Here is a 26,511-nt window from a genome sequence, read left to right on the forward strand (position 1 = left end):
TCTCTTGCTCTGCTATGTCAGCACGTCCATGGGGCATGGGAGATCTTCAAATCCCATAACCCTTACAATGGTTGACAGATCCAATGGAAGAAAGGCAATCCTCCCTTGGGCTTCTCTCCATCCTTCTGATTGGCCATTTCCTCCTGACAACGTAGCTTTAGCTCTTTGCTAACATCAGCAATTCCTTCCAAGGTCTTCACTTTAGCCAGTTCTTCCTGAAGCTGTTGATGTATCTGTAGTGTGTGATGCCACAGCTTGAAGAGGTGAGCCCGGACATAGGACAGGGGGCAGGGGTACTGCTGAACAATCTCCAGGTATTCCTCAGCCATCTCCCACACCAGTGGGTTTCGGCCCTCAAACAAGGCTGGGTTGTGTAGGTTACCCTCTGCACTCATTACCCTTGTACCCCCGTTTCCTGGATGCACTTTTCTACGTCATGGAGGTATTGGATGTTTCCATTTGCAAATACAGGGACATTCACTGCCTTCTGCACAGCCTTTATGTGTTCCCAGGACGCAATTCCAGATAGTGGACCCTTCTGCTCCTTGGTACGTCCATGAACAGTTAATAACTGGCAGCCAGCTTTCTCCAGCAACTGAGCATATTTCACAGTCTTGTCAATTTCTGGGAAGACACGGATTTTGCAGGTGACCGGAACAGAGAGTTTCTCATGTGCCAACAGAATCATTCTCTGGAGTAGATCCCACTCTTCTTGTAAGAAGACTCCATAATGACCTCTCTTGGCGATCATTTGAGGACAGCCCAAATTCAGATCTATGGCATCACAATAATCTTGAGCCAGGAGAGCAGCCTTGACAAACACCTCTGGATCATTGGCACAGAACTGTACAATAAGGGGGCGATCCTCAGGACACACATCACAGTACAGATTCTCCTTCCGATAGTTGGCATCTCGAACAAACACCTGAGCATGTAACATAGGTGTGTAGCACAATTGAGCTCCGTGTCGACGGCTCAAAAGTCTCCAAGCCAGTTCACTCTGATCTACCATGGGGACAACTACATAATGTGCCCCTTGCAAAGTATGTCTCCAGAACTCAAATCCCTGCAGCTTTGGCATCTTTTCAAGACTCTCCCCTAGTGGCTCCAGGGGCTCTGTCAGGGCCCGCGGCCACCGCCTCCGGGACCCGCGGCTCCTGTTGCCGTTTTCGGCTCGGCCTCGAACTCCAGCGCCGCTGTTAACCCGCTGGCTCTCACCGCCGCCCCCGACCCCGCACTGGAGTCGGGGCCATACCTCTGCACGGAGGCAGCCGGACGGTGTCTCAAGTTCAGGTGTTTCTGACTCCCTGGGAGCACTCTGTCTACTGTGCCACTTTGTAGGCTGATAGAAGGATAAGTGTGTAATAGAACCCTTGGCTTCCTGGTTTCCATTATGTTTGGTTGCATCTTTTAGCTTCTTGTATTGAGAGATCAATTTTAAGAATTAAAATTTTTTTTGGTATATGTTATTCTTGTTTCCCTATCAAACTGTAAGCTCCTTGAAGGATAGGTGCTATATTTTCTCTTTTTCGACTATTCTTCTTAATGCCTCTCAGAGGGCAAAACACATAATAGATACTCAGTACATACCTATTGATTTGAATTGAGTCTGGATGGACAAAACACCTTCTAGACACTTTGCCTCAGTACTTCTGTTTGCTCTTGATGCCCTCACTAATATGAACCTAAAGTTTAGTTACTTTTTGGGTAATAGACTAATGGAGGATAATTGTATTAACAATTATTAGAAACTAACACAATAATTCACCTCTACTATTACCATAGCTTCCTTTTTGGCCTTCCAGCTTCAAGTGTTTGCTGTCTATCCTGCCAAAGTGATTTTCCTAAAAACAAACAAAAACAGATATAACTGAATTATTCTCTACTCAGAAAGTTCCATCGGCTCCCTATTGTCCCCAGGATCAATATAAATTCCTATGTCTGGCATCTGCAACCTTTCAAACTCTGACTCTAGCTCATTTTGGACTTAAGAAATACATTCATACATCTAGAGGTTAGCAAAAATGGACTACTGGCTGTTACCTATTTAATGACTTTCTGTCTCTAGACTCAGTGCCTTTTCACAGGTCTACAATGCTTAAGATTCACTCCCTCCTCCCCTCTCCCCTTTGCAATGCTAGCTTCCTCCAAAGCTTATCTCAAGTAACATCTCCTTCCTGAGCCTTTTTTGGTCCCATCAGCTTCTAATGACCTTCTCTCCATTTGTCCAGTTATTTATGGAATAGACTAAATCTCCTGGAGGTTAAGGACTGTTTCACTTCTGTATCCTTAGTACCCATCAGAGTGCCTGGCCCGTACTAAATTAATTAATATATACTTGTTCAGTGATTGATTGATATAATAAGCAAGAGACCAACACACAGACCAACTCTCAGACCACTAGTTGTCTCTGGACCACAATTTGATAATCATTATCTTCCAAACACTCAAACAGATCTGTGTTTTCATTAGTAAGGGTGGAATAAACCAAAAATGGGCCTATATCCTTGAAGACTTTGGAACCACAGGTTAAAATGTATATATATATATATATATATATATCCCTCATGGGGGATTTTTTTGTCAACCAATTTGATTTAACTTCCACTAACAGTATTGATTATTAGATTAACTAGCCTAGAAGGTGCAAGAGAAAGACAGAGGTAGGGAATAATGGGGAAATACCCTCACTATGAGGAAGGATATAGATAAGACACAGAAACCATAAAAGCACAACAATATGGGATGAATAGGAACAAAGAGTACTGTCATCCTTTGTGAGTACTGAGGATGTCATTATGTTATAATTTAACCAAATTTGTAGTCTAGGCCAGTGAAGTCAAACTCAAACAGAAACAGGTTGCATATTGACTTAGAAAACCACAAGTTAACATTATTTATGTTTTATTGCATTTTTATTTATTTTGTTAAGCATTTCCCAATGCTATTTTAATCTGGTTTGAGTTGTACTTAGGAGTTTTGTATATCCTCAGAGCTTTGACACTTCTCTAGTCTAGGTAATTAGTCTGCAAAGATTGAGGCCTGTAATTTTAACCCTAAATTATTATTTTAAAAATTATATTCCGTATCTTCTGTTTAAGAAGAAAGGAAAGTGAATAATGCCTTATAGAAAAGTGCTCATTGTTTAAAGAAAAACACAGTACTTTAACTCAAAGGGATAAACTTCAGTTTTATAGAAAATTCAGTTATGTGAAGACCCTGTTTCCCCTGCAGTGTATATGAGTTAGGGGGGAGAAAGTCTACATTGTATTTCAAGTACTTGAGTTCTATATGCTTCTGTGAGAAAATGGAATTGGGAAAGAAGAAAACATGTTTTTATTGATTAAAAACATTCATGCTAACATTTCTGATGAATTCTAAAACTGTTTCGTTTTTAGTGGAATCTATATTTCGGGCCCATAGGACTTGACAGTGTCTCTTTAATAATATCACTGTTTTTCTCAGACTGCGTCTCATTGTCTCTAATCACTAGTTTTACTTGTATGTATAGTTTCCAGTCTTCAATTTTCCTAAATGTCATGTAGATATAAATGTAAGATTCAGTTGCACAGCTTGAATTTTTGTGCCTTGATGGACACTCAGGCGGGGGAGGCAGAGGATGTCTTAGTGTAGCATTTGGCCTCAATTTCATAGGTATTTTGCAGAAATAAGAACTTGAGTACATTTCTGCCCTTGTTTATTTCATATGTAAATATCTCTGGGGAGACCTGAGATGAAGTGGAAAACATTGAGCCTTTGGGAAGGGGGGGACAGTGTCAAGGCAAAGAGCCACCATAGATTCCCCCCATAAAGAACGGATGGGAAAAGGGCCTGGTGAGATCATGTTTAATTACTGTATTACATCCTCATCCCTCGGGAGATCACTAATCCTCAGATTAATACCAATATTGACTTTTGGGCTTTAGTGCTTTCAATATGGAAGAGCTTGGCTTAGAAAAAATATAACTGTGTTTAATAAAGCCTCCCCACAAGGGATGGCTTCTTGTGTAGAAGCAGGTTTGTGTGGTAAAGGGGAAACCTCCCTGTCCCCCAAATAGCTCATAGACTGGGAAGAATTTGAGAGCTAAAAGAGACCCAAACCACCTTCTGATACAAACTCATGATTTTAAAAATCAGGAGCCTGAGATTCAGAAGGGTTAGGGACTTGCCTAAGACCACATTGCTGTCTCCCTGACTTCCTCCTCCAGGGCTTTTGCACTTTTACCTCTCCCAGTGTATCAAATTGTACCATGAGAGATTCACTCCTTGGAGGTAAAACAGAGCTATTTGGAGAGCCCACAGTGAAATAAATGCCAATTCTCCTAGGAGAGATAAAATATTAGATTATTATGGGTCACTGACATTTTAATGTGAATTGGTTTCTCAATCTTTCTACTCTGGACAATTAGGTGAAATTTGGTAAGATAGAGAGTTAGGTTTGGAAAATGGATAACTCTAACTTTCAGGATTTGGGGGCATAGGAGTGGGGAGGGAGTCTGGATGAGGACACTATCTTGGGACTCAGTGGGCAGCCATGGGTGTGGTAAGAGAACACTGGGAGCCTTGAAGGGTTATAAAGCAGTAGGAGAAAACAAAGGACAAGAAAAGGGGAGATAAATTTAACCTGCTCCACTCTTTTGCTAAGAACCGGTCTGGCTCAGCACAAGTTTAAAATCATATGATCTGCCTCCTTTGGAAAGTGGACGAAAATATTCAGATAACTAAAACTTTTTCTTAAAGCAACAAACTATATTCAGATCAAAAGTGAACAAACCCAGTAAGCACCAATTATGTGCTGGATCCTGGGCTAGTCATTGGGGACTAAAGACTGAAAAATTTAACACATTCAGCCATTGAGGAAAGTAGAGTCTATTATAGACATAGGAACAATACACAAACAAATGCAATACTAGGCAAAATGTGTTAGGGGTAAGGAAAACTCCAGATCAAGTGTCTCGAGGCAGCTTTAGGCAGAGAGAACACCTTCAAGTGGTGCAAACAGAGGAAATTTATCAGAGGAGGGAGTTCCTGACCTGGACCCTGAAGGGAGAAAAGGATGTTATTCAATGGAATTATAGGTGTAGAGCTGAACAGGAATAGGAATGGTTGACAGGAAGACATGGAAATGTGATAGGGAAGAATGAAATCAGAAAACAGTTCTGATTCACTGGAATGTGGAATTTACCAGTGGAAATAGGGTGAAATCTACAGGTCTAAAGTGGTGGCAGATTGTGCTAGAATTTAAAAGGTGGCTGAAATATTTTTATTTTTTTCCATAGCTTAAAAGGGAGAGCCTCTGAAGGTTTGTTTTTTTAATCAGGGGAGTAAGGTCATCAAATCTGTACATTTTAGAAGATTTTTGAAGACTGGATTAGACAGACAAGAGGCTGGAGTTGGAGAGGTGAGGTAGGAGGTACTGCCAGTGTCTGGGTAAGAAGTGATGAAGGGCAGAACCAGGCTGGTAGCTGTGTGATTAGAGAGCAGAAAGTAGATGTGAGATGCATTCTGTCACTAGAATTAGGATAACTTAGCAGGTGGATGGATGTGGGGATGGGGAGTGAGGAAGAGGAAAGAGGATGTTGAAGTTTTGAACCTCGGTGACTAGAAGGATGGTAGTGTCATCAGCAGAAATATTCAGGTCAGGAACAGGAGGGAAGGATTGGGGGGAAAGGTTTAATTTGGGGTGTATTGAGTTTGAGCAGCTGGCTGTACTTCTAGGTAGAGATGTGCAGTGGGCCATTGAAAATGCATGAATGTTCCTCTACTGAGAAAGATACCAGGTCCACATGAGTGTGTTAAACTACTGAAGGACAGAGAAAATAAGTAAAAGAAGACTGAGGAAAGAGCTCAAGGTCACATGGCTAGTAAGTGTTAAGTGTCTGAGGCCTAATTTGAACTCAGGTCCTCCTGACTCCAGGGCCAGTTCTCTATTCACTGTGCCACCTAGCTGCCACAATTTAGGTCATTTCTGCTCAGAACTGCTGAGTCAAGAACTCCACCAGCCATAGCCTCCCCAGTTGTAGGGATTATAGGTGTGTGCTACCACACTGGGTGAGATACCTACTTGTAAGGGATGAGTGGAGGAAAATGAGTCAGTGGGGATCCAGGTAAGAGAAGAGGGAGAGAGATGTCACAAAAGCCAAAGGAGGACAACATTGAGAAGGAAGGGATAGTTAACAGTTTCAAAGGCCAAACAGGATGAGGACTGAGAAAAAGTCATTGGATTTGGGAGGGGTAAGGGAGAAGAAAGAGGAGGAGGGAGACAGGGAGAGAGGAAAAGAGGGAGAGAGAGGGAAAGAGAAAGGCAGAGGTGGATGTAGAGGCAGAAGTGGAAGGGGAGAGGGAGGAGGGGGAAAAGGTGAGGGGACGGGGGAGAGAGAGAGGGGGAGGGGAAGGAAAGAGAAAGGGAGTCAGGGCAGAGTTGCCCTAGCTGGAAAGGGGAAGAAGATGAGGGAGAGGAGAGGGGGAGGGGGAAGAAGGAGAGGGGACAGGGGAGAGAGTTCACTGCTACTTTGGGGAAGATTTAAAATAGAGTAATATTTGAAGGACATAAAGCAGAAATTGACTCAGCATGTGTTTTTTAAGTTGTTTTATATAAACTTTTATATATCAAATTTATATTTTGTATAATTTATCAAAACCAAAAATATGCACCATTAAGTCTGTGAGTTTGTTGTACTCTGGTGCTAGGGAACTCAAAGAGCAAAATTTTACATGAATCCCAAGAAGCCAATGTCCTCACACTTTTCATAATGTGCTCTCAGTGTCTTGCTAGTCACATTCTGGATATTTTTAGAGCAGCTCCATTTCAGAGGGAGATTTACAATATGCATGTCACCTCCCTGTTGTGGGGATTAATAGAAGAGAGGGTTTTGAGTTTAGTAAGAGGATACTACTGGGGCCCAGAAGATCACAGCAAAAAGAAAATCCCTGTGATCCCCCAAAGAGCATCATTCAACAGTCAGTTGTTTGGGAATAGACAAAAAGAATAGACCATGGATTTATAGAATCATAGAATGTTATAGATGGAAGGGACCTTAGAGGTCATTTCGTTCAAATCTTTTTTTAGGTAAAGAAACTAAATCCAAGAAAAGTGTAAAGACATGATCAAGATCATTTATCAAGTTAGTAGTAGAGCCAGGACTAGAATTTGGGTCTGCTAGCTTGTAGTTTCTAGGAGTATATGACTACATTTTAGATGGGGCTGATTCCATCAGAACAGAGCATATTGAATTGCAGAGGCCAAGATCAAAAAGGACATTAGATTGGGCTTGCTAAGTACTGATTGTGAAGTTTTAAAAGAAATAGCATCCTCTCCTTTCTTGGGGAGGGGTGAGAAGCCTTCCCTTTCTTAATCCTGGAAAATCCCCTTGCTATCTACTAAGTACCTTACTGATAACCCATCCCCTCAAAACTGGTACCTCTTTTGCCATTACCCTCTCTCCCTGTCTCAGCCCCATTTTTTCCAAGCAATCCTTTGCCAAATGAGATTAAAGGCCATAAAAAGAAGCAGATGCACTACATTTGGCAGAGTGTGAAGGATCAGGGTTTGGCATGCCACGTTATTGTTTGTGACAAGGCATCAGAATGTAATTAATTTTTCAAACCCTTGCCAGTAAATGCCAGTTCAGACCTACCAGATGTGCCAGCAAGGAAGATTCTAGATTCCCACCCCATCTCTTGCTCCCTAACTACAGACTGATGCTTGCTGGATGTAATTTGAGGATCTCCAGGGGGTGTGTGGCAAAAATCATGTCTTTTTGGATGGCAAGGAATGAGGACCCCTTTCTCACTGCTTCCCATTCTCTTTTCCTTCCAGAATTATTGCTCAAATGATGAATAAAGGGGTCTTTGTCTTTTGGACTCTTTGTCTGTACTTGAATTTGGTGAAAGGGCAGGTACTTGTTTAAACCTGCAATTCCTCAGCAACTGCTTGGGTTTCCATAAATCATTTCTAGCCTCTTGTGGAGGGCAGGAGATAAACTGTGGTGGTCCTGTTGGATAATGTGGCCCAGGCCCTATTAAAGTACTCATTTATGTAATTGTATTAAATGTCATCCTCTGAGGGCTGTAGTTCCCTGATGTGGGTGGCTCATTTTTTTTCTGACAGGCATGGGAGAATGACCACAATATAACATCCCATTTGTAGGCTCTAGGATGACACTCTGGACAGTCAATCTCTGAGAACAGTCAGCGGCCTGGAGCGGGCACAGTTCCAGTTCATTTTACACTGACAGGGTTTCTGAAGGGAGGAAGATGTAAGATTTCTAAGGCAAAGGTGAGAGCTCTATGCAGGAGGAGCTCAGCTCCTCTTTCTGACTCCTAGGGCAGCACAAATCTTAAAGGCTTTGGCACTTAAGACACATATACTATAGTACTTGCTTGGTAAAGCCAACCCACAATGTAGTGAGTATACTCCCAATCTCCCCTCTTCTACCCCCCATTTCCATTTCCATTCATTCTTTCTCTATAGCTCTTTTTCCCTTGACCTTCCTTTATATTGGCAGGTGAGGGTTTCCCAAGAGGGAGAGTGGTTTCTAAATTTCAGTATTCTCAGGGCCTTTGTGAGTCACTATTAATCTATTAATTGTAGCTCATGAGCCCCCACTAATGTATTGCTCATGAATAATTTAGCAATTAATACTCAATTAACATTAATCAAAACATTTAAATGCAGAACAAACATAATAGTTGAGTAATATTCTACTCATAAATTTGGAAAACACTCTTTTACCAATCCAAATAATGCCCATGAAGAGACTGGGATAATGTGATAAGTCCCAGGGTAATAAGACTTATATGAAGGGAATACATATGGTTGGAGGAACTCACAAGTTTGGGCTTGTAGTCTTCATTAACCTCTTTATATCTCAGGAACTACCCATAAAAGTTCCTTAATTAGAATAGCTTCTGTGTGAACAAATCCTTCCATTACTATGAGAAGCTGTTCCCTTAATGTACTAGACTAACAGCTCAGTAAATGCAACATTTCAGCTGGATGAAACAAATCACTGGCTACTTCTCTGATGCTTCCATACTGATCTACTGCTCAGCTGAGTCTATTCTACAAAAACAATTGTAGTCAGCATCATTTCCAGTATTCAGTCTTAGATGATGCCTTCAGTTGAAATAGTGCATCAATTCATAATAGCACAAAAATACCTCTTTTACCACTCATTCTTATCAGCAAGGCATAAATAATGAACAATTTTCCTGACATATACAAATCATCAATTGCTTTTTTAAAAAAGCAAATACTTTTTTTAAGAATACCTAAAAACTGTTTTTCTCAAAAAAAGGTAATTTTCAAAGGTCATACTCCTTGCACTACACAATATGAAAACAAAAACCTGCAAAAGTGAAACATTTAATTAAGTCCATAGTTTCGGTAATATAGACAAAAATACATGCAATTTTGATGGCCTCCAGTTTTTCCCCCATCAGGTTAAAGCTGTCTGATTAGATCCCATTTGCTTAGTCACATATTAAAATGGACTGACACTATACAACCTGTCAATAAGAATTTATTGACTATACATCAGATACTGTGGGGGATAAGGTCTGGGTAGTTTACATATTTCTTGAGCTTAGATATATGCACATGAGAATATTAGTAAGACTATTTTATAAGGTATTAGGTTCTGTGCTAAATGACAGTAAGTTCAAAAGGAACTCAAGAAAAGATGAGATGCTGGAGTATTCAGGGAAGGTTTCCTAGAGAAAATAATACTTCACCAAATGTAAGAACTGCACACCCAAAGTAAAGGGCAAGCCATTATTATTCACGGGAGCCCCATCCACTTCTGGTAAACTTTAATTACTAGAAGATTGGTCTTGAAGATTTAGTAGAACATAGGTATTTATACACTGAAATCATTCTAGGAAAATTGACAGTGTACTTGAACCAATTAGAAGATGTTTGTTTTTGATAACTTCTAGTATCTAATGGGTTCCTACTTATTCCCTACCTCTTGTATCACTTCTACACCCTAGTCACTGAGAAGGAACTGCCACTGTTTGGAGGACACAATTTGATAGGCTATAACCCATAATATAAATGGACTAAATTTACTAGTCAAACAGAAAAGAACCTCATAATGGATTTTTAAAAAAAATATCCAATAGGTTGCCTACAGGAAATATACTGAAAATACAGGCACACATACAGATTTAGAGTGAGAAATTGGAATAAAATGAGGTTTTAACCCCAGGGCGGGGCCTGACCAGCTGCTGGCTGGAGGGACTCCAGATCACCAGCAGCTGTGGCGATCCAGAAGTATCAACACACAGATGCAAAGGACAAAGTGAGAGGTCAGTGCGATCTGGACTTTGGGACCCAGTAAGTGGGAGTTCATGGCTTTTGCCCCCTGGGGCAAGAAGCCACTGGGACACCAGCACAGCCAGCGCCATGTGGCAGCTTCAGCTCCTAGCCTGCAGAGTGTAGGGGGACCAAGCAACCAGTCTGAGGGGTAATCACTCTTGCTTTAACTTGCTTGGATCTGGATTTCGGTGGAGGATGGAGGTCCTGGGGAGTATGACCAGCTTTACCAGAGTGTGTGGAGGCTTCAGAGAGGGCACCCAACTAATACCTCAGGCACCTGAGAAAACCCCAGCATTTGGGATGAAAACTCCCCTCTCTGGTGGCAGAGTCCTACTGTGGCAAAAAGCCCAGGGGTCAAGTGACTGAGGGGAGTCATGACTAGGCAAAATAAACAAAGCAAACAAAATATTCCAACATTAGACTCTTATTTTGGGGACAAAAAGGAGCAAAGCATGGAACAGGAGGAAGACAGTAAAATCAGAACTCCTGTATCAAAAGCTTCAAAGGAAAATACGAGCTGATTACAGGCCATAGAGGACCTTAAGAAGCAGATAAGAGAAGTGGAAAAAAATTGGGAAGAGAAATGAGAACAATGAAAGAAAATTACAAAATGAGAGTCAGCAGCCTGACTGAGGAAAATACCACCTTAAAAAATAGAATAACTCAAATGGCAAAAGAGGCTCAAAAAGGTTCTGTAATGAAGAGAAGAGTGCCTTAAAAAGCTGAATTTGCCAGATGGAAAAAGAATCTCAAAAGCTCACTGAGGAGAATCATTGCTTCAGAATTAGATTGGAGCAAATGGAAGCTAATGACTTTATGAGAAATCAAGATGCTGTTAAACAGATCCAAAGAAATGAAAGAATAGAAGGCAGGGTGAAATATCTCATGGGAAAAACCACTGACCTGGAAAATAGATCCAGGAGAGATAATTTAAAAATTATTAGACTACCTGAAAGCCATGATCAAAGTAAGAACCTAGAAATTGTCCTCCATGAAGTTCTCAAGGAAAACTGCAACCAGAGGGCAAAATAGAGATTGAAAGAATCCACTGGTCACCTCCTGAAAAAGATTCCCAAAAGAAAACTCCTAGGAATATTATAGCCAGGTTCCAGAATTCCCAGATTAAGGAGAGAATATTACAAGCATACAGGAAGAAACAATTTCAATATTGTGGAAACACAATCAGGATAACCCAGGATCTGGCAGCTTCTACACTGAGGGATTGAAGAAGTTGGAATATGATATTCTGGAGGTCAAAGGAGCTGGGATTAAAACCAAGAATCACCTACCCAGCAAAACTAAGTATCATGTTTCAGGGGGAAATATGGTCATTCAGTGGAATAGAGGACTTTCAAGCATTGTTGCTGAAAAAAAAAAAACAGAGTTGAATAGAAAATTTGACATTCAGATACAAGAAGCATGAGAAGGTAAACAGGGAAAAGAAATCATAAGGAACTTATCAAAGTTGAACTACTAACATTCCTACCTCAAAAAACAATAATTGTAAGTGATGAAACTTTTCTCAGTATGAAAATAGTTGAAGGGAATAGAAATATATGTCTGTATATGAGGGTATATGGGCATATGAATACATATGTGAATATGTGTATATATGTTTACAGGTATACATAGAGGGCACAGGACCAATTTAATAGGAAGAGATGATATTTAAAAGGTGAAATTAAGAGGTGAGAGGAATATGATGAGAGGAGATGGGGAGAGACAGAATGGGGTAAACTATCTCATATAGAAGAGGCAAGGGAAAATGGTTACAATAGAGGGGAAGAATAGGAAGGCAAAAGGGAATGGGTTAAACTTATTCTCATTGAATTTGAATGAAATACACACTAAATAGGGTATCTCACCATCCAGGAGAGTAGGGGGGAAGGGGATGAGAGGAGGGATGATGGAAGAGAGGGCAGGCGGGGGCGGAGGGAAGTTGGAAGCACCCACTTTTGAAAAGGGAATGGATCAAAGTAGAGAATAGAACAAGTGGGAGGTGGAATAGGAGGGAGGGAGATATAGCCAGTCTTTTACAATATATCTTCTATGTTATTGTTTTTCATTAGCTACACATGTGAAACCTATGCTGAACTGCTTATCTTCCCAGTAAGGGTGGGTGACAAGGGAGGAAGGGGATCAATCTGGAATTCAAAGTTTTAAAATCAAATGTTTAAAATGTGTATATATATATATATATATACACACACACACACACACATATACATATACATACTATTATTAATACTATTTTACATGTAATTGGGAAATAAGATATACAGTTACTGGGGCATAGAGATCCACCCTGCCCTACTGGAAAAGTCGAAAGGGGTATGGGAGAAAATATGGGAGAGAACAGATTGGAGGAGGGGATATCCTGTGGGACTGCTATTTTGGGGGGGTGGGTAGGGGAAAAATGGGGAGAAAATTTGTAACTCAAAATCTGGCGGAAATGAATGGTGTAAATCAGAAGTTAATAAAACATTTGAAAAATGAAAAAAAAGAAAAAGATACAAAAACTAGGGGAAGTTGTAAAAAAAAAGTAAGTTTCTCAGTCTTTAACAAGGTTGTTACAAATCGTAGCATTAGTCTTTTGCTACAAGGTGCATATGAGGACAACAGTCCTCTTCTTTCTATGATAATTCATTCTATTTTTTTTCTTTTTCCTTTTCTGATTATCCCAGGGCTACTACTTCTTTCTGGGTGAGCTCTGAAGAGTCTATTCTTCTTTCAAAAAAAAAAACTCTCAAAGAAAAGAAAAACTCAACAAGAAAGATAAGAAAAAGGATGAGGGCTTAGAATGCTGAAAAAATTATATGCATATGAGGAAGATTGAATGGAAATATTAAGCATTTTATTTTCTTCTCAAACTTGCATGAGACATTTAAAATGTATATGCTTCAAAGAATAAAGAACTTATATATAAATGAAGAAATTTTAAATATTTTTTAAAAACTGAACATAATGTTAGAAATAGTAATCAGAAAGGGAGATGTAAGTAAAATAAGTATATCTAAATGGGAACAGAAAAAAATTCCTAAATATTATATGTTAAAAAACAAAAAAATATAAGAATATTGAATATGATACTGTGTATGTCATATACTAAAATATGCAGACTATAGTTAAAATAAGTTTGAAGAAAATTTGTTTTTATTTCACTTCTATAAGCATTAATAAAAGAAAAACAGTTTCTGCTTTCAAGGAGCTTTCATTCTATTTCAGAGATTAATAATAGACCAAGATAAGTAAAAACACTATATAAGTGTGGAGGGATGGGTCATTAATAACTTTTGGAAAAATAAAGGCTTCCTATAGATGGTAGCACCTGAATGGAGAATTGAAGAAAGTTAAGGATTCTATTTTGTAATGCTGATATTAGCCAAAGAGGAAAAAGAGTCAGTGATCTGAACATGAATTTTAAAACTTAGAAAATCAACAAATTAATAAGAAAACAATCACAATAAAACAGAATTTTGAAAAAAGTTATAGTTGAAATAAACAGAATTGAAAACAAAATCTAATTGATAAATAAAACAATTAACTGTGCTTTCACAAATACAGATAAAATTGGTAAACGATAATTTAATTTTTTAATATAGAAACAACTAACTACCAAAATAAATATAAGAAAGGGGAAATAGAGAAATTAAAGACAACTATATTTTAAAATATAACATACAGCTCTTTATTAACAAAACAACATGGCAAAGAAAATTGATGAAAATATAGTAACTTAGACACAATGGGAAATAAATAATTGTCCCATTCTTATCTATTCTAGTCTGTTACAACAATATTGGTACTTAGAGGATGCTTCAAAAAAGAACTATACTAACCAGCAATGCATGGGATTATAGGTTTTAATTATGATTTATTAAATGTTATACAAGTATGACACTAAGTTTATATGTCACGGAGACTCCCCAAAGAGAAAGTTTTATTGGACTATGAAAACAATCTAAATAAAGCAATCACAGAAAAAAAAATTAAATATGAAAAAATGTGATTGTCTCAGTAGGTTGAGAAGGGGTAATGAGGAATCCTGTAATGAAAAAAACACTTTGAAAAACATAAAGTAATATGTGAATGTTATTAGTTATTAATTAATTATCATCATTATTAAAACACTAACATGCATGAAACTGTAAATATTTTTTCTTTCAAATAGTTAAAAATATTTCTCTGAAATTAAGAGTTAGCATTGTTTTTAATAGAGAAATTCTACACTCTTTCCTAGTAAGCTTAGGTTATAAAGCCAGGATTTGTAATATTGCCATTATTGTTTAACTTAGTTCTAGAAATGCTTGTTATGGTAATACAAAAAGAAAAAAAAAAGAAAAAAAATGTTTGCAAAGGAGCAAAAGTACCATTGCAGATGATATAATGAATTACTTAGTAATTTTGAATCAACGAAAACCTAATAGCTTCAACAAAGTATAAAAGTATAACACAAAATAAAGCCACAAAATCACTAGTATTTCTATACATCACTAACAGAACTTCCTCTGTCAAGATGAGTAGTTTCTTGTCTCGTTTTTCTTGAGTCATGACTAAATTTGGTCACTGGTTGAATAAGCCTGAAACTTTTACCTTTAGCTCCTGCATTTATGGATGGCCCAGCCAGAATGATTATCAACATCCTTTGACCTACTGTTCTGCAGTTACATTCCCCAACTTTATGATTATTGACATGACTTTTGAGTCCCCCCTTTTCCTTAGATACCTTCACAATTGTAGTATTAGATTTGAAAGGTCTACCACTGGGTAAACTCCTTCCCATTGTTTAGCTCCCTAGAAAGTCAAATATGCAGGGTTTCTTTCCCTGCCCCCAGGCAGTATTCATACCCTGTACAATCCTCCTCAGAATCATTTTATTAGCTCTTATCCATCCTTGGCAATCTTTCTGAAATAGGTGATCAGGCTATTCTCAGAGTTCATAGCCTTCCTTGTATTGACAGTAAGTACATGAGTGAATAGAAAGTTCTCATAAAGATTTTTATAAATTGTATAAAGTGAATCAGCCAGTCAATAAGCATTTATTAACCTTCTTTGTACCAAACACTATGCTAATCTCTGGAGACAAAAAGAAAGGCAAACACAGCGACTTTTCTCTCAAGGAAATCAGATTTAAGTCAATCAATTAATCAATCAGTAAATACTTAGGAAGTGCTTATTTTGTTCCAGGCACAATCTTAAGAGCTAGTGATACAAAAAGAGGCAAAAGAAAGTCCTGTCCTCAAGGAGCTTACAATCCAATAGGGGAGATGACTTGCAAAGAAATCTGTACATAGCAAAGTATATATAGGATAAATAGGAAATAATTAATGGAGGGAAGGGACTATAATTAGGTAGGGTTGGGAGATAGAAAGTGGGATTTTAATTGGGAATTACAGGAAGCTAAGGAAATTAGTAGTTACAGCATAGGAGAGAGAGCATTTACAGTCATGGGGAATAGCCAGAGAGAAAATACAGTGAGCAGAGAGATGGAATACTTTGTTCGAAGAACAACAAGGAGGCCAGTGTCACTGGATTGAAGAGTAAATGTGATTGAGTAAAGTGTAAGAAGACTGGAAAAGTAGGAGAGATCAGGTTATGAAAGGCTTTGAATGTAAAATAGAGAATTTTGTATTTGTTCCTGGAGGCAACAGGCAGTCACTAGAGTTTAAGTAAGGGGTGACATGATTGGACCTGCCCTTTAAAATCATTTTAGTGACAGAATGGAAGATAGGGAAAGATTTGAGGCATGAAAACCTACCAGTAGGCTATTGCAATAATCTAGAATTGAGGTGTTGAGGGTCTACACTAGAATAGCAGCAGTGTTAGAGGAGAGAAAGAGACAAGGCTAAAGTGACAGACCCGGACAATAGATTGGTTATGTGGGGTAAGAGATAATGAGGAGAAGAGGTTGTGAACCTGAGTGACCTGGAGGATGGTGTTGCCCTCTAAAGTAGTAGGGAAGGTAGGAAGGGAGGAGAATTTAGAAGGATAATGAGTTCTGTCTTAGATGTATTGAGTTTGACATATCTGCTGGACATCCAGTTTGAGATGTTTGAAAGGCAATTAGAGATACAAGATTGGAGGTTGGCAGAGAGATTGGGGCAGGATAGGTAGATTTAAGAATCATTAGTACAGAGATGGTAACTGAATCCATGGGAGCTGACAAGATCACTAAATGAAGTATAGAGAGAGAAGAGTGGAGGGCCTAGCTGAGAACCCTGAGGAGCACCTGTGGTTAGAGGGGGAGGTGACTGTCTAAAGGAGGATACAGCAAAGGAGACAGAGAAAGAGTGGTCACTTAGGTAGGAGGAGAACCAGGAGAGAGTGGTGTTCTAAAAACGTAGAGATTATTAAGGAGAGAATGATGAATAGTGTCAAAGTCTTCTGAAAGGTCAAGGAAAATAAGAGTTGAAAAAAAGTCAGTGGATTAGGCAACTAAAAAAGCATTAGAAACATTGGAGAGAGCAATTTCTGTGGCATGATATGATCAGAAACCAGATTGTAAGGATTTAAGACAGTGAGAGAAGAGAAAGCAAAGGCATCTATTCCACACAGTTTTTTGGAGGAGTTTAGTTACAAAGAGCAGAAGAGAAATAAAACAATAGTGAGAATGAAAGTGAGTGTTGTTTTTGTTTTTTCCCAGGCTGGGGGGAGACATGGGAGAACATGAAACATGTTTGTAGGGAATAGGGAATGAGTCAGTAGACAGGGAGAGATTGAAGACAAGTGAACCAGCAGAGGTGAGAGAAAGGGCGATCTGTTGGAGGAGATGAGGTGGATGGAATGGGGGATACCCATGGTTATTGAGCCTGAATTAGAAGAAGGTCCAGCAAAGGAAACTGGGGAGTGGTAAGACAGGTAGCAACAAAACCAGGTATGCTGATTAATCCATAGTTTCTGGTGTTTTTTGGTTGCCTTTTGTCATTGTGTTAATACTACCATTTATAATATTTTTCATTCTTTTGTAATTTTCCCATTTTGAAAAATCATGAAATTCAGTCACTGATTGTCTTTTAAATTGTATTGGCTCCAGCAAAGATTTGTTAGATGACTTTTCTTCCCTCCTTCCTATTATTCCTATTATATGACTTTGTATTAATATTCCTATTATGACTCCTTCCTTCCTTCCCTCCTTTCCTCCCTCCCTCTCTTCCTCCTTCCTTCCTTCCTTCCTTCCTTCCTTCCTTCCTTCCTTCCTTCCTTCCTTCCTTCCTTCCTTCCTTCCTTCCTTCCTTCCTTCTTTCCTTCCTTCCTTCTTTCCTTTCTTCCTTCCCTCTTTCTTTCCTTCTTTCCTTCCCTACCATTCTTCTAGTCACTCAGGTTCACAATCTCAGTTATCTTTGACCCTTCCTCTCCCTCATCCCTAATATCCAAACAGTTGTCAAGTCTTGTCTGTTCTACACACCCCCAATGGCCACCTCCTTCTCTTAGTTAATAGTCATCACTCTATTGAAGGCTCTCATCATCTCATGCCTAGGATATTGCAGTAGTCTCCTATTTCACCCCCAAGTTGAACTTATTTTCAAACCAGTCATTGTTTATTGGGGTAATATCTCAAAGGAGCTACTACATAATTCTTATGGATTTACTTTTCTCTGTACAAGTCATTTGCCACTGATGAAATGCATGTGGACAGTTAAGAATCCTTAGCACCTAGCATAGTCACACATAACAAGTACTTAATAAATACTTGTTGAATGACTGGATAAGGGAAGAGGAAGAATTCAATAGTGTGATTAGTAAGTAGATTTTCAATCAATTAAGTGGATGGAGGCTTGGCAGTTAGTAATAATAGGAAGAAGCTTCAGGAGGAGAGACAAAAGTTCTCTATGAAAAGCTTCTATTTAACACAGTATCTTCACAATTTGGTGTGGGGCCTTGTTGTGGCCTTAAAGGGGCTCCATAAGGGTGACTTCTTCACTCTGCTTACCTCAAGCATTTTCAGAGAACTTAGCAGGTGAAATTTTTAGTTTAGAGAAAATTATCTCTGGGCCCTAGCAACTCCTCAAGTCACTCTGACCACTGCCATGAGATTTATCTGTTGAGGGAGTACTTCAGAATTTATTTGTTCAGGAAGTGGGTGAGCAGAGTTAAGCCATTTCCCCCTTCCACGCTACAGTTAAAGGAACACCCAATATAAAAACCCTCCTCAAACCACCACTACAGATACTCTCTAACTCACAAACTACATAGCTATCAAAAGGTCCTATCCCAAACATCCTTTCTGTACAAAGAACTGGCTAGCAGTAGAATAGGAAACATCATCTGAGCTTTCAAATTCCCTGTCTTGTAACCAGCAGCATTAGAGTCTGAGGGGTGCTGATAAGGAATTTTACTAGGGTGGGTCAGCTAAGTCATGGTTAATCAAGGTGTTATAGGCTAGTCTGTGAATTAAAGCATCATTCACTATATTATTTGCATAGGAACAAATGACTGAAATTCCATACTATAGACTTACAAATGCTATAGTCTGTCCCTAACTTGAGGGCAGAACTTTTTCTGTTTACTCATGTAGCAAGTTTCTTCAATCATTCTCCCAATTCAGTTGTGCACTAAAAGGTCAACTGCTTGGAGCTTGGGTGGCTATATCTCCCCCATGGAATCCTAGGGGTATTCTTGTGTGGCACTGGGTTTTCTTTCTAATGATATCATTAGATTGTGAGTTTCCAGTCTAGAGTGTTCCCCTCCTTCACATCAATTGACCAGTCACCTTTTAATATCATCCAACTAGAGAAAGAATCACATTATAATTTGACCCTTAGATTTCTGTTCAATATCATGAATAAGCAATTAACATTAAAAAGCCTTTTCAAAAACTATTTATCAGGAAGATATAGCAAGGATAGAAGTATAAACCCCCCCCCAAAATAGGGTACACTCTTCTCTCTACTACCCTTGTCCCTATGGAAAGTGAGCTCAAGTTTAAAGTGGTTGCTACAAGGCATTTGTCCCACCATACTCTCTCCTGAACATGTACCTAATGGATAGTCACTTCCTTGCATTCACTAAACAGTGTCTTAGCTGCTGGATCAAGTCACTTTTACATGTTGTACACAGTTTCAAAGATTATTGTTCAGGGTTGTGATCCCAACTAGCCTCATCTACTGACAAGCTCTGGTATTGACCCCACGTCTTAGACCTCTGATAGCTCTTCAAACTTTTGAAACTCACAAGTTGTAGCCTCATTCATTCCATCTCTGACTCTCATGCACTTAAGAGTAGGAAATAATGGAACAGTTGAATCAGAAGGCCATGTGCTCATTGTTCTATGCCTGAGTGCTGTAGTGTAGGTTACTAACACGATCTTTCCCCATGTAGAGGCTTATATGAGAAGGAAAAGGGAAGGGGATGGGGGAAGTGAGTAAGCATTTATTCAGCACCTACTATATATGCCAGGCATGTACTAAATGCTTTAAAAATATTATCTTATTTAATCCTTACAACAACCTAGTGCTTTTAAATTTTATAATTGAGGAAACAGATTAAGTGACTTGCCCTGGCTCACACAGCTAGTAAGTATCTAAGACTAAATTTGAGCTCATGTTTTCCTGACTCTAGGCCCAGTACTCTATCCATTATGATACCAACTGCCTTTCCTTGATTATTACCAGAAATAAGAGAGATAATCAGCCAATTTCTGCCTTTTGTATGCGCATTCAGTAAGTAATAAGAAGTTAGGAAATGGTCACCTGATACCTGAGGATACAGTCAAAAACTGGTCCCCTCTATATCCAATTATCAACACAAATTTCCAGAAGGATAGACTCCACATACATTGACAGAAAGCGGAGATTTTGGCCCTCATTTGCAGTACCCCTGTTATACTTGTAGGATGTTTTGTATCTCATAGAAAACACACAAATCAGAGTAGCATTTACCTATAAAGTAGCAGCAAGAGTCACTGAGTAGCACTTGGAAAGTGTGAAATAATCTCCTATTTCCTGTCACACCCTCAGATACTTCTAAGGAAAGTGGTCATAATACTAACCTTTTATTTGGTGGGTTCTTACCTCAAGAATGGCTTTATATGAGAGCTTTTAGTCCAATTACAGTACTTTCCCTCTGGTGTTCAGAGATCTTTGGCCAATATTAGAAAGGTCAGTGGACTTTAGTTGTAGGCTGATTGAGGGTCATCTAGGTCTGATTTCAATAGATCTCTCTGCCTCATAGAGAGATGAATTAGAGAATCATGTTTTGAAGTATATTATACTTCATTTCGATGTGAATATTCTTGGGTAGTTATTATATTTCAAATTTATGGAGGGGGCGCTTTTTCAGTGTTAGATTAAAATCCTTTTCAAAAGTCAAAATTTTTAACAGACTAGAGGAAGAAGATAAAGGGAGGATCCTGTGATCCTGAAGACCATGCAATGTGGATGCTAAGCAAGTTGAGGAAATGGCCCAGAAAAGACAGAGATGGAGACACTAGGGTAAATCACTTTGTTCCTTAAAGAGGGAGCATTTATAAGAGGGATGCCTTGGTTTTTGCTCCCTTCTGCATCACACCAAGAATTCTTAACTTGTCACCTAGAACAATAGAGGAGTAACTCAGAGTCTTGGGCATTTCACCATTGACTTGGCAGAGGAGCAACACTAAATTGGTTTCCATTTTTATGTCTAAATGTTCTGATGAACATTCTGGGAGCGACTGTGAAAGAAAATTAGGCCCTACCTGGGAATCAGCTCTTGCTTCACTTCTGTCATCAGTGGAAGTGGTAGAGCTTGGGCAAATATTCACTACTCTTTATGGCTCAATTTCCTTATCAGCTAAATAAGACCAGTAAGTATGAACCTTTATGGGAATCAGATAAATCCACTAATTGAAGACACCTTTGCATAATAAATGCAATGTCCTTTGACTGTAGAATGTGTAGTGTTCTTGTTACTATTTCCTGGCCTTGGGGATAAAGGAGGGCCAGGATGGACTAGATTTCCAGCACTGGGGAACTAACTAAGAAAGGCAAACTGAGCCTTAACTCTACAGTGTATTGCTGACTGCAGGTCCACAGCCTTTTACTTTGCACTGTATTTATTTATCTGGTACAAATACAAGTATATATCCCCTCCATCCAGTAGAACATAAGCTCTTTTATGACCCCAGGGGGAAAATAATTTCTTTACACATAGAGGTTCTTTATAAATGGTTCTTGACTTGCATTGCATTATATTGAGCTGAGTTTTACTCTTTGCAACTACAGCATCAGGTGTAGCAAATTGTCACCCACTGGTAGGCTGTCAAACCCAATTCCTGGTTTAGCTTGATCTTAGGAAGCTCCTCTTTGGTTCTTTCTGTAGGAGAAAGAATATAAAGGACTTGTCCTGTGTGAGAGGCTTTACTGTCAGTTGTAAGCATTCCTTTTTTGTAGTCCCTTCTCCCCACCCCCATGCCTTCCTATGACCCATTGCTTTTTCTCTCCTCCTCTAGTTTCTCTGTGATCTCTGGCCTCCAAGAATTTGTCTGGGATTCACTACTCTGCCTTGACCTCCAATTTCTATGCATTTCCTAGGTTTTGATAATTGCTCATTTCTTTTTTGTTCATATCTTTTGCCTCGTTTCTTCTGAACCTGGATTATAGCATTATTAGGCCTTTGATCCATAATTACCTAAAGCTCAATGTGACAGGGAGAAATGGGTTGTGTATTTTGAGGCTTATATTAATGAATCAATCCCTCTTTTGTTGGGTCAGCTACTGGAAAGGGGAATCTGGTTGTCTGTCATCAATTTGACTCCATAACTTAACCAGCTTCATAACCCTAATCAAGTCAATTCATATTAGGAATATGAAATATTCCTCATTTGAGGAATAGATGGCCTAGTATGAGTGAAATGTTCTCTGAACTGAGTCAGAAGAACTGGGTTCTTATTCTTCCTCTGCCACTTATTCAGTGACTTTGGGCAAGTCATTGCCTTCTTTTAGCCTTCATTTCTTCACTAATCAAATGAGGGGCAAGATAATCTCTAAGGTTCCTTTCAGATCCAAAATTCCATTATTTTGTCATGTCTTCCAGGAATTCTTCCATCATAGTATTTCCCTCGCTTCAGTTATTTTCTAACTCCAGGTCTATGTATTTTCCATTGTGTTATGTTTCCATTTGCTACTGTTGCTATTAGAGTTAGTCCCTGTCATAGCTGCTGCCTCCTAAATTTTATTTTGGAATCTTGGTTCTGATAATCCAGTTTTGATAATCCAATTTTGGGTATTGACCCCTAATAGTGGTTCCCAATTGACTGCTAACTGAGGGCTTATTTATTCTCTGATTTCTGGCCCTGTCCTCATTTTTTCTGGTCTTAGTGAACATCCCTGGAATAGGTGTACAGGCCTCTGCCCCAGGTTCATCCTCAGTTCATAATAATATGTACAAATGTAATGAAGGACTAGTGGGAACCCAGTCCTTAGAGTATGTACAACATCCATGGGCAAGCTAAGTGAACCTACTTCTTGGAAGGTATGATGGAGGTATCCTCCTTTCCCCTGCAGTGAGTTTGAGATGATGGTAGGTGCCCTTATAAGTAATGTAGGAGTTTAAAAGTAGAAGTGGTTGGCAGAAAGATTATGAGATCAGTTTCAGACTTGTTATATTTAAAATTCTATAGGACAAAGAGCTTGAAATGGTCAACAGGCAGTTCAATAAGCATATGAGACTTGAGATTGCCTAAGAGTTGAGAATGAAGAAGTAGATTTGAGAATCATCAGCCTCCAGAGGATAATTGAATCTGTGGGAGCTGATTAGATCAACAAGGGAATTAGAATAGAGGGAGAAAGGAAGATGATCCAGGACAGAGCCTAGGACTAATTTGATAATTGTTACTCCCTAAAGGGAGTAACCTGCATGAAGACCCAGCCAAAGAGGATTGGCCAAATAAGAAGGAAGAGAACCAAGGGAGGAGTGCCATGAAAATCCACCTCTCCTTCAGGACCTAATTCAAATGCTCCTTTCTTCTTGAAGTCCTGTCTAATACTACAACCCCTCTCCCAAATCTAAACTAGAAATGATTTATCTCTCTTCTGATTTCATAGCAGTTTCTGCTCAGCTTCAGGACTTTTAAATTTTACTTGATTTAAAGGTATTTATGTCTACTTTATCTCTTTTCAACTCGATTGTAAGCTCTTTGAGCTCATTATGTCTGTCTTAGTAATCTTATCTTTGTATTTCTTAATCACCTATTATTGTATTCTGCACATAGAAGATGTGCACAAAGAGGTGGCAAACCTTTGTAGACAAAATACTAAACTTGGTGCTATGAATACCTGGTTAGAATTCTTTCAGTAACACTGATTAGCTGTGTGACATTGGGTTAGTCACTTGATCTCCCTAGGGCTCAATTTCTGCATCTATAAACTAGGGATTAGAATAGCACCAGGGGTGTTAAAAGTCTCCGTTGACATAATAGATATGATGTGATTTACAAACTTTCAAATTATCTATATATGTGAGCTATAATTAATAAGTATTTGCTGAATTGACTTTTATAGCACAATAATCTTGTAAATCAGCATAATGTCATCTTCATTGTTTCTATTCAATGATTATGGCTGAATTAATTATACACATTTGAGAATTTAGAGCAGGGGTCCTTAATGTGGAATCCATTGATAGATTTCAGGAAATCTATTAATCTGGAAGGAAAAAAATACATTATTTTCCTTTACTAATTTAAAACTGAAATTTAACATTGCATTAAATACTAAAAATACCAACGTTATTCTGAGGAGTGGTCCATAGGTTTCATCAGAGTGCTGAAAGGGGTCCTTAATGCAAAAAAGGTTGAAAACTCTTGGTTCAGAGCAACAAAAAAAAGCATTGTGATTGATGCCTCTTGTGAGTTGAAGACCTCAGATATATTAAGAAATTGACCACAAAGGTGTGAAAAAATAGAGACCTGATCAGGGAATGGTCATTTGAAAATCTTGGCAAAAACACAGTGATACTAGTCCAAGAATCACATTACCCTTGAGGTGGGAAAGAAATTCAAGGTCAGTGGGTGTCTGAACAATCATGCCATCTCCACAGAGAGCAACAGAGAGATGTGGAGACAGAGTGATGGTAATGGGAAAGAATATTGCACTGGGAAGGACACATGTTCTTATCTTGTTCTGATTCTAGACAACTAACTTTCCTCGCATTGATAAGACCTTCTTCTTTGGTAGCATAAATAATTTGAACTAGATGAACCCTAAGGTTCCTTCCCATTTAGAATTCAATGCTCCTACTATAGGAAAAAATAGAAAATCAAGTCTTTCTCCCAAATCCCTACCAAGAATTAATTAATAGAAGATAAAAGCATAGATTTGGAAAGATGTCAATTTCAGTGTGAGTTATTTTATATCAAATTAGACCTGAAGAGTATGGCTCCTTTTCTTTTGTGATTACCATATTGATAAATGAGAATGATGAGAGAGGAGATAATCAAATATCTTTAAAAACAACTGATAATTATTGTAAACAACACCCAGCCCCCTCTTTACTCTCTCCTTTTATCCCTCCCTTCTGTCTTTGGAGTCAATACACCTTCATATTAGACTCCCTACTTCAGAGAAAGTTAACAAACAGGAAGTTCAGTTAGTTATCTAAATTATGAAAAAAAAAAGGATGAATAAAAAAAGACTTAAAAGGTGACAGTAGAGCACAGCATGTTATTTGAAAAAAATTGTGGTTAATAACACTTATACTTAGAGCAACCACATTTTCCTTTAAAACAAACACATGCACATGCATATAGATACACACAAGGTACAAAGAAAGGTACATCTTCTCACTTGGGATTTGCATTATGTGATTTTCTTTTAAATTAAAATTTCAAAATAATCAGTTTTACTGCCTTTTTCTTCCAGCTTTTTAAAATAATATCTCCTTACTTATATTGAGATTCAAAGCTATATTTTGGGTGCTTTTCTATATTCACAATTAGGTCTGACCCTAATTATTTTGTATTTGCATCAAGAATTCATTCTATACCTTGTCAAATCCCTCTTAAGTAATGAAAAGCAATTGAACTAGGAATCCAGCAACCCAATTTTGAGTTCTGCCTCCATTAAGAACTTCCTCTGTGACCTTTGGTAATCACTTAAGCGCTTTGGGACTCATTTTCTGCATCTAAAAATTGGAAACATGATCTACTCTATGTTCTTCAAAGCACTGTTATGTATATTAAATCATAGGACTATTAAACTATGATTTATATAGTGTACTAGGGTCTGCAAAGTGCTTTACAAATATTATCTGATTTGATCTTCACAATGAATTTGGGGGTTAGATCTTATTGTTGTTCATACTTTATAAATGAGGAAATCCAGGTAGAGGTTAAATGACTCACCTAGAGTCGCGTAGCTAGCAAGTTTCTTAGACTAGATTTGAACTCAGGTCTTTTTGCTTCTAGGCCCACTATGCCCACATCTTCCTCAATAAGATCAAAGATCCAAGTAAATACACTTTAGAAAGTATGAACTGCCATATATTTTCAAAATTTTAACATTATTAATATTTAAAAACACACAAAGTGACTCATTAGAAAGGAATTTCAGGAGACATTAATTTGTAATGCTAAATATAACAGTTTTGATATTAAATAAACATTTTAAAAATACGTTCTACATCTGTAAGGGTTATGGGATTTAAAGATCTCCCATGCCCCATGGATGTGCTGACATAGCAGAGCAAGAGAAAGTGAAAAGCCGAGCTAACGGTCCTGCGGTTGGCAGTTGGCGGCGGTTGCCTTTTTTTTTTTTTTGAGTTAGGACCCCTGCTGAGCACCACCAGGGGCTGGAGCTGCTGGGAGCAGGACTTTCTGCTAAGGACTCCTGCTGAGGACTGCCAGGGGCCGGAGCTGCTGGGAGCCCGCTTCCAGGGCGCTGGGTGGTTGCTGTGAGTGGGGAGAGGAAGACCTTTGCCTGAGGTAGCCTGTTCTGTTTTAAAGGCTTGAAAATGTGGGTGCTTTCTACTTTATCTATCTGCGCCAATGTCATAACTACTCTGATGGCTTTCACTTTAGTCTTTTGGTATCTTAATAAATTTTCTAGTTTATTTCCCCAAATGGCAAACCTGATGTATTTTGTGATGGATAATTATGTCAGCATATTTGTAATCTCTATAGGCATTGTGAATATGGCATTGCTGATACATTTGGCGACGAGGATGGGATCGCAAAATGTCAGGCCTCTATTTGGAAGCAGTGGGGCTTTAGAGGGAGA

The 26,511-nt window shown here is 38.7% G+C and overlaps 1 protein-coding gene and 1 long non-coding RNA gene across 3 annotated transcripts in view; one reads left to right on the top strand and one right to left on the bottom strand.

Annotated features, from left to right (window-relative positions):
* Positions 1–1,224, bottom strand: part of LOC138151917 (tRNA-dihydrouridine(16/17) synthase [NAD(P)(+)]-like) — a 2,069-nt gene extending 845 nt beyond the window's left edge. Inside the window, 2 exon segments of the mRNA XM_069075493.1 lie at positions 77–397; positions 400–1,224. Of these exon segments, the coding sequence (XP_068931594.1) occupies positions 77–397; positions 400–1,081 (1,003 nt within the window). The 5' untranslated portion in view covers positions 1,082–1,224.
* Positions 1–26,511, top strand: part of LOC138153524 (uncharacterized) — a 484,393-nt gene that overhangs the window by 351,785 nt on the left and 106,097 nt on the right. The window lies entirely within an intron of this gene.

Source organism: Petaurus breviceps, unplaced genomic scaffold, assembly GCF_028583685.1.
Source record: "Petaurus breviceps papuanus isolate PSGF00001 unplaced genomic scaffold, PetGlider_PUasm1.0 151, whole genome shotgun sequence".
Lineage (NCBI taxonomy): Eukaryota > Metazoa > Chordata > Mammalia > Diprotodontia > Petauridae > Petaurus > Petaurus breviceps.